General features: G+C 38.1%; 1 protein-coding gene across 1 annotated transcript in view; it reads right to left on the reverse strand.

Annotated features, from left to right (window-relative positions):
• The window catches only part of LOC128855524 (proteoglycan Cow), a 122,349-nt gene that overhangs the window by 39,000 nt on the left and 66,930 nt on the right, over positions 1 to 16,419 (reverse strand). Inside the window, exon 7 of the mRNA XM_054090493.1 lies at positions 8,901 to 9,133. Coding sequence (XP_053946468.1) covers positions 8,901 to 9,133 — 233 coding nt within the window. The remainder of the gene's footprint in view (positions 1 to 8,900; positions 9,134 to 16,419) is intronic.

A 16,419-nucleotide genomic window follows, 5' to 3' on the forward strand; every position in this document is an offset into this window, starting at 1 on the left:
TGCAATTTTCAAGATAGAATAGGAAGAAGTCACAGGGATCCAAGTCAGGCGAATACGGTGAGTGATTGATGGTTGAAATGCCAATTTTAGTCAAAAAATCAGTCACAAGAGTGTATCGATGAGGTGGTGCATTTTCACGCAATAAGCGCCAGCTCCCTCTTACGCGGTATTCAGTGGGAACTCGTGAATGCGATGCGACAAACACTTCGAAACGTCAAGACAGAAAATTGCATTGACGGTTTGGCCCGTTGGCATGAACTTCTTGTGGACGATTCCCTTGGAATCGTAAAAACAAATGAGCTGCGACTTGATTTTGGACTTCTCCCAACGCGATTTCTTGGGTGGTGGCTCGTCTGGGGCCTTCCATTCGGCACTTTCCCGCTTAGTTTCAGGTTCTTGTTCGTAACACCTCGTTGCATCACCAGTTACAATGTTGTAAAGGAAGTTCTCATCTTTTCTCGCCTTTTTAGTGAGGTCTTTCGATTGTTGCATTCTGAGCAATTTTTGGTCCTCAGTTAACTTGTGCGGAATGAAACGTGCACAGACCTTTTCTAAGTCCAAATGATCAGTTAAAATGCGATAAATCGATGTTTTGGAGATATGAAACTCCGATTCCATGAATTTCATGGGGTAAAGAAATTGCCCTCTGCACATTGGTTAATATTACAGGGGTTATTGGTTATGCTTCTTTCAGCTCCATTGAGCTCCAAGGGATGGTAGGGAAGGAACTAGATAGACTAACCGTAACGTGGGTTCTCAACACGTTGAAGAATAAGATAATAATCTTTGAAACTGGATCGAAAAGATCATGTGTCAGGTCAACCAAAGGATGCCGCCGAGGAGACGTTGTATCACCGCTGCTTTGGCTAGTGGTCATCGACGAACATTTACAAAATCTCTATGATCTCGGATACGAAGCTTAGGGCTTTGCTGACGATCTACTTATTACGGTTAGAGGCAAGTTTGACTCTACCATAGCCGAGATTGCGTAAGATTCGATAAATCCGAACATGTGTGGTACCCTTCACCCGAAGAAGGAAGCTAGGCTTAGGGACACTAAAACTAGGCGATGCAAACTTAACTCCACCCGGAGATATGAAGTAACTAGGAAATCCTTGATGAAACCTTGAACTGGCAAAATCATTTATCGTACATCACAAATGAAGCTTTGAAAGCAACATACGTGTGCTAAATTCTTCTCGGTAAAACATGAGGTATGCGGCCAAAGATGACGACATGGTCTTATAAGACAATAATACTACCAATGATCACATACGCCTCTTTGGTATGGTGACCTAAAGTAGACCAAATTATGACAAAAATGACACTTAACAAGGTATACAGAATATCCTGATTGAGCGTAACGGGAGTAGTGCGAACTTGCCCCACAACGGCTTTAGGAATGGTCACTGGACTCATTACACTCCACCATGTAGCCAAACGGTCGGCAGCTGGTGCAATTTTAAGGTTTCCTAGTCTATTTCATCTTAAAGAAGTCAATCTAACCGGACATGTAAGAACTCTGGGACTCAATTCTGAACTCTCCGTGCCTGTAGGCCTGTGATAAGATGGAAGAAAACAAGAATTCTCCAAGAATTTCAAGCTGGCATCAGTGGTCGTTCAGCGTGGAGAAATAATGAAATATCTTTAAGACAGGGTGCACAGTTGCGGTTGACTGATGGGCCTCAAATGGAAGACGGCAGTGCCGGGGCTGGAAGAAGGCAATTGCAATTGGGAAAACGACATTTTTCAGGCGGAGGTCCACGACTTAGAGGTATGTGCCACGCGTAGAAGCACGCGCTGTGCCTATATCAACATTCCCTCTGACAGTCAAGCTCTAAAACCGCTAGATAGCTTCACATTCCAATTAAAGTTAGTCTGGGAATGTCTTAAAATTCTCGAAACTCTAGCATCAAGAAACTTTGATACTTTGTTTTAGGTACCGAGACATGAGTGGCTCGAAGGAAATAAAATTGCGAACATTTAAGCGAAAAAGGTGTTTGCAACCTTTATAGGTCCTAAACCTTTCTGCGGGGTAAATAACAGCTTCAAAAGTGGTGTTTCTACGTGAACGGGAACAACGAGGCCTGATCGAGTACTGATCGAAAACACTAATTGGTCCAAAAGGTGTGCGACAGTCATTAGAAATATTTTATTTAACCCGACAAACTAATATATTTATACCATAAAAAATCGTGCGAAAATGAGAACAGGCGGAAGTTAAAATCTGCAAGTGGAGGACCACGGAAAATATCTAACCGCGCCGAATGTATTTTGTTGAACACAGTATCCGCAAACCCAAAGATTTCGACAAGAAATCTCGCTTGTGAGATTAGAGATGAGTGTAGGGTCGAAATTTCTCATGAAACAGACCGATAGGTTTTGCAAAAACACAATTATACTTCACGAGGTGCCAGAAGAAGTCTTTGCACTCTTCACAGCAAATTGAAAATCAGTTATCTTTCCAAGGTAAAGATAATCGTACCCAGCTCAACCAGATATCTATTAGATTGATGGGATATTCAGCGATGAGACTAAGTTCCTGTTGTAATACAACGTGGGCCCCCATAGGTTGTGGAGGCAGCCATTAGAAGCACTGGCAAGGCGGAATATTATCGAACAATGAAATTTGTTAAGCTTTCAGTGATGGTGTGGGGAGGCATATCCAGTAAGGGATTGAGTGATTTGCTGTTTATAGAATTTAATATGGACGTACGGCTATATTTGAATATTCTGTGATGCCTTTTGACAAATAGTGTAACAAAATTTGGCTTCGTTGTTGACAACAAACCTCAGTTTCAATTCTACCAGAACAACGATCCGAATGTGGGTGGCTTCTTATAATTGCAGTCAAGCATTGGAAACACCAGCACAAAGCCCAGGTATTAATTTTATAGAAAATTTGTCAGCATATTTGAAGAAAAAAATTGCGAAGAAATATTCAAAATGTTGAGCAAAGCTCAAAAACTTTCTTTTAGAGGAATGACACTGGATACGTCAGGACTATGATGCTCAAAAATTTGTTCATTCTATGAGAAGCAGTGTACAAGGTATTATAACATAGATGCTCCGGATAAACATATAAAGGGCTGCTGTACATTTGATTTTTTAAATCATATAACTTAAAGCTTGGTTGCGAATGAAGCAATGATTCACCAAGGACAGTGACGCATTTCCATGGCAGCCGGTTTTACGTTACCGGAATGACTCGGGTTTTTCATGGTTAAGGGCTGCCGCGCCGATAAACTAGTCCTGTCTAGTGAACCGTTTATCACGCTAAGAAGAAGAAGAAGATTTCATTAACAGCTGTGTTCGAAGTGTATATTGTTTTTGCTTTTTATTTTTGTGTTATTTTTAAATGGAAGAACTGTATTTTCTACCATTCGCTTATAAATTATTTATTTGAAAGATTGAAAGAAAACCATGACAAAATACATATTTTCTAAAGCAATATTTCTGAATCTCGTTAGATTTGTGGATGTCAAAACACTTCCTTGACAAACTGTACCTCGTTTAAATGTACGCGACAACTTTGTATGGGGGTGTTTGACGGTTGTTAGGTTTGCGAATAATTTGCACACATACATAGAAAGTGCATGAGATTTATGGTAGCCTTAAGGCTAGCTTTCATATAATTTAATGTCGCCAGTTTACCTCGCCGAAGTACGGGTTAGCTGCGTCTTCAAATCAAAACAATTAAATTCAGATTACAATTTACTCGTAAAATTTTCTAAAAATTGGTTTACTTGCAGGCTTGAGTAACATATTTTTTTTCCTTGTTATTTTTATATGCCTTGACAGTAATAAACTATTTGATGTCAGTTTTAATAAGAACTTTTAGATGACATATTTAAGAAGAACTAAAGAACGACTATTAAAAAAAATTTTCTCTGCACCTGCTATCTCTCCTAGTCGAGGCATAGGGCGGAAGGCTTGAGTATACTAACCAGAAAAATTCCAAAAAAAAGGAAAAACAAATTTTTACATATGGATATTCATCGTTGAAAATATTTGTTTTGTGTTGTTTTTAAAGAAAAATATTAGATTCTTTTCAACAATTTAAATTTTTTTTTTTTAATTCTTGAGGATAAATATTTTTTTACTTCTTTAATATTAAGGCTAAATTTTAATTTTTTTTGTTAAAAATTCTTAAGATTTTTTTATTTTTTACCACAAAATTGTTGTTAAAAATTCATTTAGCTTTTTTTAGTTTAGTTTTTTACTTATTTTTTTTTTAATTTTTCGCAAAATTTTTTTGGGCTTTTTTCGTAAAATTAGTTTTTCTGAAAATTTTTTGCTACAAAATTTTTGGTAAACATTTTTGTGGCAAACACTTTGTTTGTCATTTTTGTTTTCCATTTCTTTGGCATTTTCTTACTAATTTAGGCAGATTTTTTCTAAATATTGTTGGGCAATTAAAAATTTTTTCGAAATTTGAAACTTTATTGACGTAAAATGGTTACAAATTTAATATTCAAAATATTGTCCATCGCTTACTACTACTTTTTCCCATCTTTCTGGCAATTCACGGATTCCCTTTGTGAAAAATTCGGTCGGTTTTGCCGCAATCCACGAATCGATCCATTTTTTGACTTCATCGTAATTACGGAAGTGCTGGTCAGCCAGGCCATGTTGCATCGATCGGAAGAGATAGTAATCGGATGGCGCAAGGTCTGGACTATACGGCGGGTGGGGTAGGACATCTTCTTGCGTTTGAGCCGGATCTTGATCGAGCAATTCCTCCAATTCGGTATCCATGAACTTTGGCGGCGCACCCTCGCGTTCTTCGTCTTCCAAGCCAAAATCACCACTTTTAAAGCGTGCAAACCACTTCTGGCACGTTCGCTCAGATAGAGCATGCTCACCATAAACTTCCACCAAGATACGATGACTTTCGGCTGCTTTTTTCTTCATATTAAAATAATGAAGAAGAATTCCCCGCAAAAACACATTATTTGGCACGAAATTCGACATTTTCAAGTGTGGTAAAAATATTGTTGTTTACGCTTCAAATAAAAAACTTATACTGACGTTTGTGCCTTACGACAGTAGCTCTCCAATGAATGTTTGGAAATGTGGATCGATGGAATAATAATCAAGTTACGCCATCTGTTGTAAAACCGCACGAACTTATAAATAGACCTATTAATTTTATAGGATACATTTTTTTTTTAATATAATCTTCAATTTCAAGAAAAAAAATTCAATGCACAAAGTTCATATTTTTTGTTAGAAATTTTGTTTTCTTTTCTTTGCTTTTCAGTTTTTTTGCATGTCGTTACTAATTTACTTAGCAGTTTTTAAGAAATATGATAGGTTAGGTTTTTCAATTCAAAAAGTAGTTTTTTCTTAATTTTTTATGATAAATTTTTTTAATTTTTAGGCAAAAAATTCAAGTGTTTTAAAAAAGGTTTAGAAAAAATTTTTTTAGTTTTTGTTCAAATTTTTTTAGAGAAGTCCAATTTTTTGTTTTCGAAAATAATTTATATTTTTTGGTAGAAATTTTGTTTTCTGTTTTTTTACATTTTATTTTTTTCCGTTTTCTTTATAATGTACGTAGCGATGCCTCGACCGATTTGTAAGGAGGCAGAGTGTAGAGCATGAAATCTTGAAATCTAGCGGCTCGAATCAATTATAATCAATAATCAAATTATATTTCTGGATTACTTTTGATTGTTGTTTTAATTACTTTTGATTATATTAATACGTTTTCAAAATTATGTGGTGAGTCAGCACACTTATGGTGTGAGACAAAATTTTAAGAAAAATAAGACTCAATTCAAGAAAATTAGTAATCGAATATATCATGTCTATGTTATCTTAATCGATTTTCAGGTGTAGGAAAATTTCGAAACATGAAAATTTCAAAATGCGATATCTCTGCGAAAAAAAATGATATTTGAGCAAACAAAACGCCATTTGAAAAAAGAAGGCTTGTATTTAAAGATGCCATCCTTTAATTTTGGTGAAAGAAAACATCTGCAAGGCTACATAACCTCAAATATGGGCAAAAATGGGGTTTTTTGCACTTTTAGGTTAGGATATCTCGAAAACTCAAACTAATAGAGCAATTCTGAGGCCAGATTTGGATTCAGCGCATCATGAACCTTCGGAAATATATAGTCTGGTTTCTGGGTCTGAATGTTGGTTAAATTTTGTCGGCCTGTGTAATCAGATATAATCAAAAGTAATTAAAAAATTATCAAAAGTAATTAAAAAGTAATCAAATAGATTTTTTGGATTACTTTTCCATTACTTTTGATTATATTAATCCGTTTTCATAGTCAACATGAATAAAAAAAAAAAAAAAAATCTTTTACCATCAACATAAATAATCAAAAGTAATCCAAAAATAATCAAATCATGTTTCTGGATTGTGTTTGATTATGTGTTTATGACTTGAATGAGGGAGAGAGAGAGAGAAAAAATATATATCTAAATAAATTCACAACATTTGCAGAGAATACAAATAGACAAAATTTACAAAAAACGGAGAAGGGTCGACCGGTGTGGGTAAACGCCGGACACAAACTGTGGCAACAACGCGCTCTACTCCTAACGTTTATCACCCGCACAAACGCAGCGATTTCAGGACCGCAGCAATGGATAGCACTTTATAGTACGCACAAGCACTGGCCAGGAAACGGAAATAAGCGCCAAAAAGTAGGCAGTGTTATTTCTCACTAGAAATTAGCAACCACAAAGAAAAACTCAGGAAAAATATCCTAAGGTGTATCTAAGATATATATAAGGTATACCTCTCTCCCCCTCTCTCTCTTTCCTCTACGTTATATCTTTTTTCTGTCTCGCGGAACGAAAATGCCTAAAACGTTGCATGGCCTTGAAATTTTACTCTACATTCTCGCTCGTCCATCGACGCCCAAGAAGTTTCACTTCAAAAGGATTATGATCTTTTACCATTAACATATAGAATCAGATATAATCAAAAGTAATTAAAAAAATTATATATATGGATTATTTTTTAGTATTTTTTTATTACTTTTCACGTCAAAGGAATCAAAATCAATCAACCATAAATATATAGGGATGATTTTCTGATTACTTTTGATTATGTGTGATTATTTTTCATTATTGGAATTATTTTTACGACTTCACTTTTAAAGAAAATGTCTTGATTGGGAAAACATCGCAGTTTCTTGGTATTATCGCGAAATTCTATTAAAGGCACCTTGTTTTTCTTTATGAATTTTGAATAAAAATTCTAAAGCTTATAATATTAGTTTGGGAAAAAATAAATCCAAATTTTTTGCAAAAATAGTTTAACACTGTTTTATGATCGATCTTCAACCTCTAGGCGGTGCTAAGACGACTAACAATCCGTCAACTTTATTTCGATCCGTCAACGATTATTTCTGTGATTTGATCGATATTTTCGGCATTATCGACATTTTCTTTAACATCAAAAAGCCTGAACGGAATCGACGAAACCAAAATTGCTCGTAATTCCCAGTTGCAGTACTAGCACCATAAACAGCATTCACAATTTCGGCGGTCTGCCTTGCATTTTCGCCTTTATCAAAGAGAGACTGTAAAATGTACCGAATTCTTTCTTTGTTGACTTTCATTATTGACACCCTGTAACTCACAACTGAATGGAACAAACAAAAACAGCAAAGAAAAGGGTGATTTTTTAAGAGCTACAGGAAAGTTGTTCAAAAAACACACGTAAAATTCAGAAAAATGCATGACATTTTTATTTAAATCGATAGTACAGTCCATATAATTTAATGTTTGAAGATTATTTCATGCAATTGTTGACCGCGACTGCGCTTCAAATGGTCCATCCGCTTAGCCCAATTTTGGCATTCTCTTTCCAATGTTTCGGCCGGTATCTCACAAATAAATGCTTTATTGTTGTCTTCCAATGCGTTAATTGAAGCAGGCTTGACTGAATAGACATGAGCTTTAACATAGCTCCACAAAAAATAATCTAAAGGTGTTATATCGCTCGATCTGGGTGGCCAATTGGCAGATCCCGAACGTGAAATAAAATGTTCACCGAACTCGTCTCTCAACAAGTCCATTGTTACGCGTGCTGTGTGGCATGTGGCCCCGTCTTGCTGAAACCACATGTCATGCAAGTCAAGTTCTTGCATTTTGGGCAAAAAAAAGTTAGATATCATTCTTCAGTTCGCACTCTACGTAAGCGTGTTGGTGGTTTGATGTCCAATAGACCAAATGTCGAATAGCTGCGTCAGTGGGTCGATTAAACTGACCATAAAATGGAAGAAGCGCGCGATAAACTTTCTTAACAGAACACGCGTTTTTATAATAAAATTCAATGATTTGCAAGCGTTGTTCATTTGTAAGACGATTCGTGGTTAAATTATAGACCAAACTGAAGATGTTTGACAGTGAAACAAAACACGAAGCATGCGTCAGCTGTTTAAACCAACTGTTTAAAAAGATAATAACTAAAAAATCACCCGTTAGTTTTTTTAGTGTAAAAGTCACCTTGACAACAAGCAAAACATTAATTTTTGGATCGCTGCTTTACGAGATATCGATCAGTACAGCCATTTAAATAGAGATAAAATAGTGAATTTCCTTTTCCCCAACCTACAACTAATCCTTGGCATTTAACTTATTATTCATCATTATTTAATAATCATTATTTAACAGCTCCGCTTCAAATATCTCGGGCAGTAAAGTGCCCAATGTGACATCCTATTGTGTGATGCCCGGCATTCGCATCCTCACATCGCATCAGCGTCCATATTAACCTGCTTGGACAACAATAGGACGCGTATTTCGGCACCATTGTAAATCATCATAGGCGGCTTTGCCTCATTTAAGTGCACAAATACTCACTTCACAAAACCATTCACAATAATAACAATAATAATCTACATATTCGTTTTATATTCCGTTATACTTACATCCATAATAGCATTAAAATTGTTGCTGTTCAAAGTGTTGTCCAAATTGTCGTTCGAATTGCCCAAAATATTGTTGCTATTGCTGTTGTCCTTGTACATTAATTGTTGTTGCATTTGTTGTTTCTGCTGCTGCTGTTGTTGTTGCTGTTGCTGTTCAATAGTCTTCTTATATTTGGCATTGAAAGCGCTCTGACGCTCATTTAGGCGTTGCAAACGTTTCCCATCGGTGTTTTCTGAAACGGAAATAATAAACAAAAATAATAATAAATAATGAAATTGAATAAAGAGAACAGCAGTTAAGCACCTACAAAAACATACGAAATAGGTGGATTGCTGGAAATGCGTACACATCGCATCGAAAATATGGTACATACAGGGTGTCATAAAAGAAAGGACATATTAAAGAGGTGGGAATGAAGTGATGAACCCATAATTTTTGTATATTAGGTTTTTATGAAAACAATAAATATGTGCCTAGAATTATGAAAGCGGATAAAGCCATGTACTTCTTGTTTCGAGATATGAATGGCATTTAAACGAATTTAAAAATATTTTTACATAATGCGACCATTTTATTTAGAATTTTTCTAGTCTTGATTAACCAAAATTTTATTATGAATATGAAATTTGGTGTTAGTTTTAAATGATAAATAACTTGGCCCTAATGGTATCGGAAGTTAAGTATCTTGGAGTGTTCTGCTTCTTCTTCTTAGCGTCACAGTCCTTGGTGAACCATTGCTTCCTTCACAGCATCTTGCCATTGATCTCGATTTACAGCCATTTCGCTCCAACATTGCACGCGCAATTTCCTAAGATCAGCTTCCACATCTTCTAGCTACCTTTTCCTCGGGCGTCCCCTTTTTCTTTCTCCAATTGGGCGAAGATCTAATGCCTTTCTCGTTGATCGCTCCCTTGGCATTCTAGCCACATGTCCCAGCCATCTAAGTCGTTGAGACTTAATAAATCTTATCTTGGAGTGATTCTTCACTCCAAACTCCATTGGAAGTTACACATTGAAATTCGGGTAAAGACGGCCAGTATAGCTTTCTGCAAATCTATGTTCGGCAAAAAATGGGGACTCAGGCCACAGGTGTGCTGTGGATGTGCAACGTAGTTTTTCCGCCAATTTTAACGTATGGATGTCTGGTTTGGTGGGAGTCTCTTCGGAAGGGCTATAATATCACTAAACTGGGGAGCGTGTAAAGGACTGTATGCAATGGCAACATCGGAGCAAGTAGAACTTGTCCTACTGATGCCCTAAATGACGTCTTGAACTTACTTCCCATCGACTTTTACGTTATTTGTGCAAATCAAAGTGCAATCAGGTTGAAGGAGGTTGGCCTCTGGAGGAAATTTCTCAAGGGATTTGGACAGCATTTTTGGGCAGTTAAGGTCGCATTTCTCTAAACTTCGCACAGATCTCTCCATCCGCAAACTGGAGTTTGAGGGTCGTGCTGGGGCAATCTATCCAAGTAGGCAGGATTGGAACGAGGGGAAAATCTGTACCGAGGCTGCTACATCTGCCTTCACTGATGGCTCTAAGATGGAAACGAGAGTCGGAGCAGGGGTTTTCTCTAAATCAGTCAATTTATCCATATCTCTCTCTCACTGCCGAATACTGCTAGTGTTTTTCAGGCTTCTGCCTGCAAGTCTTTGGGATGCTTAGTGAACGGGGCAGCAGGGAGATATTAACCCATTCTCCGATAGTCAAGCCGCGACCTAGGATCTGACGACGCCATGGTGCAGATCCAAACTCGTCAACTCTTGTAAGAAGGATACCAAATCTTTTGAGATCCAAACTGGTCAACTCTTGTAAGAAGGAGACCGAATTTCTTGAGATCCAAACTGATCACCTCTTGTAAGAGGTAGACCAAATCTCGCGGGTGTGCAAGTAACATTTCCCTGATCTGAGTTCCAGGACATAGGCGTATAGAGGGAAATGAAATTGCTGAAGAACTTGCCAGGAAGGGGATTGAATTGGTATCAGAGACCTCCTAGCCTCATCCTCAGCATCCTCTGATTGTTGTTAAGGGAAATTGCACAATTTTTTTCTCAGCAAATCGCAGAAAAGATGGAGCTCCATTTCTTTATGTGCTGTTTCGAAACCCTCTGACCCCAGTACAATAAACGGAGGAATCAGAAAGTCCTTTGGACTCCACGCGCTTACCAGCCATTGGACGGTCGGTACACACGCAGAAAAGTTAGGCTTACCATTAAATTCACATTGCAGAAGCTGTGGGGATTTTTCAAAGAAGGAGACTATTAAGCACTTTCTCTATAAATGTCCCGGTTTGGCAGCCAGATGATAAAGATAGCTAGGTGCTCCCTTCCTCGATAGCATGGAACGTGGCTAATCTATGTAAATCCCATCAATCTTCCAAATTACATCAACCAGTTGACACTTTAGTGCTACTTAGAGAGTGCCAGAGGGTTGTATGGTAGCAAGCACATAACATCTTAATGTTTTTGTTCCGTTGCTGGTCTAGTGGTGGTGTATACCGGAAGTGGCTTTACATTTCCGTACATTTTTGGTCTTCTTCTTTTGGGTGAATCATGCGAAACGTGGAAGTTGGAATCATCTAAAGAAGTTTTATGCAACTTTTTATGAGGTTCATTTCTTCAAAAATCTCACTCATTGTATTCATAATTTAGTGAAACAATTTCATTAATTTGACTGCTTCAACTGACTTCTCAATAGCGCATTCCACCAAGTAAATTTTCTAAGACTTTATTGATAGATTTTCACTGCATTTCATGTGTTACTCGAGCAATAGTCACTTTGGGAGTCTAGGTAGCTCCTGCATCACCCGCATAATATTTAATAAAATTATTTAGTATTAAGTTTAATATTAATTCCTATTGTTCCGCGTGGGAGCACAATCCACAAACAAAAAAAATAAAATGAGGCCAAGTTAGCTCCGAGGTGACTGACAACACAATTACTGAATTTATTACACAAACGAAGAGTTCGGCTAATGAGCTGTGCTATGCAGTGCACCTATCAATATTCAAGCCACAGATCGTGCAATGTCATATCTTTAATTTCAGCCCATATTAAGGGGGTAACCTCACTTATGGGCACTAAAGCATCCTTAGAAACTTAGAGTGCATCCCCTTGTCAACAGATCAGTGGTCTAACCGGAACTTTCTCCACTCATATTCGATCAAGGGCAGAGTGGACGGGGGCTAGAATTGGGGAGCAGAGCCTCTTGAACTGGTACGGATGGATCGAAGTTGGGAGGGAAGGTTGGCGAAAGAGTTTTACGAGGAGCTCCCCTACAGACTCAAATTCAGCTTACCGGACCACTGCAGTGTGTTCCAAGCAGAGCTAGCCGCAATCAAGGAGGCAGCTGATTGGCTGATCACATGAGTACTAACAATCAAGGAAGTAAATATTTACTCCGACAGCCAAACGGCAATATGGGCCCTCGGGTCAGTGTCGGTGCATCCGAAACTGGTCAGAGAATGCCTGGTCTCACTTTCGACTGCGTCCGAATTCTTTGACATAAGCCTCATCTGGGTTCCTGATCACAGCGACATTGCGGGAAACTGTGAGGCGGATGAGCTGGCCAGACAAGGGATATGTGAGGTAATTTCCCCGCGAGAGGAGAGAATTAGGATCCCCCTGACTACTTGCGCTCTGATCCTGGAAATATGGGCTTCGCGCCAACTCAGCAAACGTTGCGTAAGTACACCAACTTGTAAGGCCGCGAAACCCTTCTGGAACGTGTGGATCAGGCGTTCTGAGGTTAGCTCGAGGAATGCATGCTGTGGGACTTGCAATTATCTCGAGTCCTTTTTGCGTTGGGTGTATGGAGGATGAGGTGGATTCATCTCAGCATCTTCTCCTTGGCTGCCTTGCTCTGGCGGGGTTAAGATCTAGGCATTTTGGCTCTTACTTCTTTGCTATGCCCGCTGATATAGCTGGCGTCGACATTAAAAATCTGATTAAAAATTACGCAAACATAGCACAGTCATCGTTCATAATCCACACACTCTAAACACATTCTCCTACCCATCCTACCACTCTTTCACCTCATCTTCTTCATAATGGTATCACAAAGGCGGAATCCGTTTATCTTCGTCCAAGTGTGCTCTTTCCTTAGGCAACTATTCCAACCTAACTAACCAAGCGGGTAACCAAGATGCGGTAACCGAAATGGCGGCTCCACAATCACTTTCGAACAAATTGTGCCAGCGTCCTTCAAAATCCACACTAAAACGCTATACTTCGGAGAATAGTTGGCTTCTCGGCAATAGTCTGTATGCTCTTGCGGAACACCTTGTATTGAGGTAGTACACAACGTAAATATATTATAAGTATTTTAAAATCGTCTTTTTAATACCCTCAAATTGTTTGTTTGCACATAATTTATGGTCCTTTAATGTGGCGCATTACAAACAGGATTTAATTAAGCGGCTTAGTGTCTCATTCGTTGTGCTCTGTGCTTCATGAAGGCAAGCGGACACTGGTGCTGCTTTGCTGTAAAAGCTGCTGTTTGAAGGCAATCGGATATCGTAATGAAGGCATATTAAAAAATACAAAAATAAAGCCTTGAATGTTATTTTCTCTAGTTGATGAGGGGATATTTTAATAGTTGTTTATTTATGGTGATTATTTTTTTATATTATTTTATTGTACACGTATTGGTTTTTTTTATTGTCATTTATAAGTTGATAGTTGTGGATTTTTTTTTTCAATGCCTGACGTTAATTTACCCGAGTGATCAATGCAATTTCACTTAAAACCATATGCAGTTTGTCAAGCGAGAGTTTTTAGATGAGGAAAACTTCTTTTTAATACCCAATTTAATTTTTACATCTGCATTTAGTTGAAAAATTCTTGGTTTTTTAGTAATAAATAATAATAATGCACCCAACGATTGCGTTTCTCTATACTAAGCGACACCAGGGGGCAGTTTGCCTGACTCTTTTTTGAATCCTGTATCAATTAATGCAGGATTTTGTTAAGCCAAGGAGGATAGATTGCCAGGTTTGTCCAATCTGCTATGGTTAAAAACAAAATTCGAGTGAGAAGTGTTGATTTTCCTCTTTCATTCGAGAAAAGGCGTCTGAAGCGCATCGAGAGCGATGCTGCTTGAAGTGAAACAACGTGCCGAGATTGGTTCCGTCGCTTCAAGGACGGTTGTTTTAATGTTGAAGGAAGTCCAAAAACCTTCGAAGACGCTGAATTGGAGGCATTGCTCAATGAGGATCCGTGCCATTGCTCAATGAGGATCCGGTCATGCTTCTACGTCGTCGCCTCGGCCGTGTTGGTGTCATTTATTATGAACTGTTAAAACCAAGCGTAACCATCACTGGGGATCAGCATCGACTTCAACGCTCGGCCTCACGTTGCCAAACCCGTTAAAACCTACCTGGAAACACTGAAATGGAAAATCCTACGCCACCCGCCATATTCTCCAGATATTGCGCCGTCCGATCATCACCTGTTCCGATTGATGGCACATGGTCTAGCTGACCAGCAGTTCCATTCATATACGGACATCAAAAAATGGCTGGATCCGTGGATAGCCTCAAAAGATGAACAGTTTTACCGCGACGGTATACGAGATCTACCAGAAAGATGCAAAAAAGTAGTAGCCAGAGCACGGATTTTATGCTTCACATCCCTAGCTTGTCCCAACAGATCGAATTTTTTCACCAATTTCTGTATTGCGGTTTCTCGGAACAGCATATGGGATGCGTTACACGCTCGAAGGATCCCGGCGGAACTTATATCTCTCGTACGCCCGCATTATATATTTAGAAGTGGTTATGTTCCCTGACCGCCTCGTTCGTGCGATTTAATGCCTCTGGATTGCTTTTTATTTATAATCGATTCTTATTGGCTAATTAGACATATCTTAATTTTAAAAAGTATATATATTACTAAAAAACAAGGGAATTACAATTATAAACAATTTTCAAAAATTTGAACAGGTGATCTTTTGAAAATGACGATTCTATCTCAACAAATTTAGAGATTTTTTAAACCCAATTAAGGCTCTAGTAAAGGGAGCATTTCGAGCATAAAGAAATGTTGAATAGAAAAACTCCGAACTACGTAGAGCTCTGGCCAAAACATTAAAGAAAATTCTGTCAAGAAGTACGAGAAAGTCAACGGCACAATGGATTAAATCGAAAACGAAGGGCAGAGATAAAATTATTTCCCCGTTCTGCAATGATTTTAAGTTAGGATCCGAAAAGCGTATATTACGCAATACGAAATGTAAGAACACTTTTCGGATTCGTTCAATTCTAGCAGGTATAATAAATAGAGCGACCACAAAAATGAAGAATGCGTTGCATACTCAAATTTGGAACGTACAAACTCCGCATACAAAAGCTTCGGCGTATAAGGGTTGGAGAAGTGGGCACTTTGGCGCCTAACAAAAGGAAGGATGGCGTAAGAATTGTTGATAATAAAGTCTCTAATTTCACTTACACGTGGCAGGGGCTTACTAGATATGTGATATGAGGTGACAATGACATTGACACGTTTACAAATTGAAATTTGGAAGCACTTATTTGTATTCAGGGATTGACGATTATTTATGCACCAGGTACTAAAATTATCTAATCAATTTGCACCAATTCAGAATAAAGAAGTTAGTTACCACCAATTAAATCTTAACGTCATCTGCATCGAACAGGACTCTTGCTAACGAAAGGCAAGAACAAATATCATTGATGAACAAAACAAAAAACAGCGGGCCCAGAAAATTACTTTGGGAAGCCCCTGAGCAAGCAACGAAAGGAAGAGCCCTAACATTGCCGACGACACCATGCAATGGAGATTAAGCCAGTAAGATGTGATTCAACTCAAGAAAGCTGAGTGGAAGCGAATGCAGGCAAATTTTTTAATTTATAATACATCGAAAACCCGATCAAAAACCTTAGAGAAGTTGGTGTTAACGGAGTCAACCTGGTACCCTGATGGGAAGGCACACACAATCGAACATTTATGGGCCTTTGTTAAGGGGTTAAAAATAGTCAGAGGCCCGAAAAAATTATGACTTTCAATCTTTTGTTTGCTAGTCAACTGCTTCATTTTAAAAAAATAAAAACATAATATTAATTCATCATCTTTCGACTTGACTATAGCAAAATTTTAAAAAGAAAAATTAATAATTGTAAAAGTTATCGCTGTTTATGTGGAACCCGTTTCTTAAGAAGTCCCTTGCGGTGATCATCACAAGTCCTTCGAGATTCAGCTAAAACCAATCGGACAAGAGAAATTAGTTTTATTAATAGTTAATCTTGTGCCTGATTGAAGCTTTTTTGTTTCAAAATTAACAATATGGCGGCCTCAGGAAATATTTTCCAGGTTTTCGAGAAAAAACCGGCAATTAATTTTTAATTGAAATTTTGAAAAAAAAAAATTCTACGATGAGATGTATTGCTCGGCCGCATGTTGCTCAACCTGTCAAAAAATACCTTGGAACGCTTGGCTGGGAAGTGTTACCCCACCCGCCGTATAGTCCAGACATAGCTCCCTCCGATTATCATTTGTTCC

This window comes from Anastrepha ludens, chromosome 2 (assembly GCF_028408465.1).
Source record: "Anastrepha ludens isolate Willacy chromosome 2, idAnaLude1.1, whole genome shotgun sequence".
Taxonomy (NCBI): domain Eukaryota; kingdom Metazoa; phylum Arthropoda; class Insecta; order Diptera; family Tephritidae; genus Anastrepha; species Anastrepha ludens.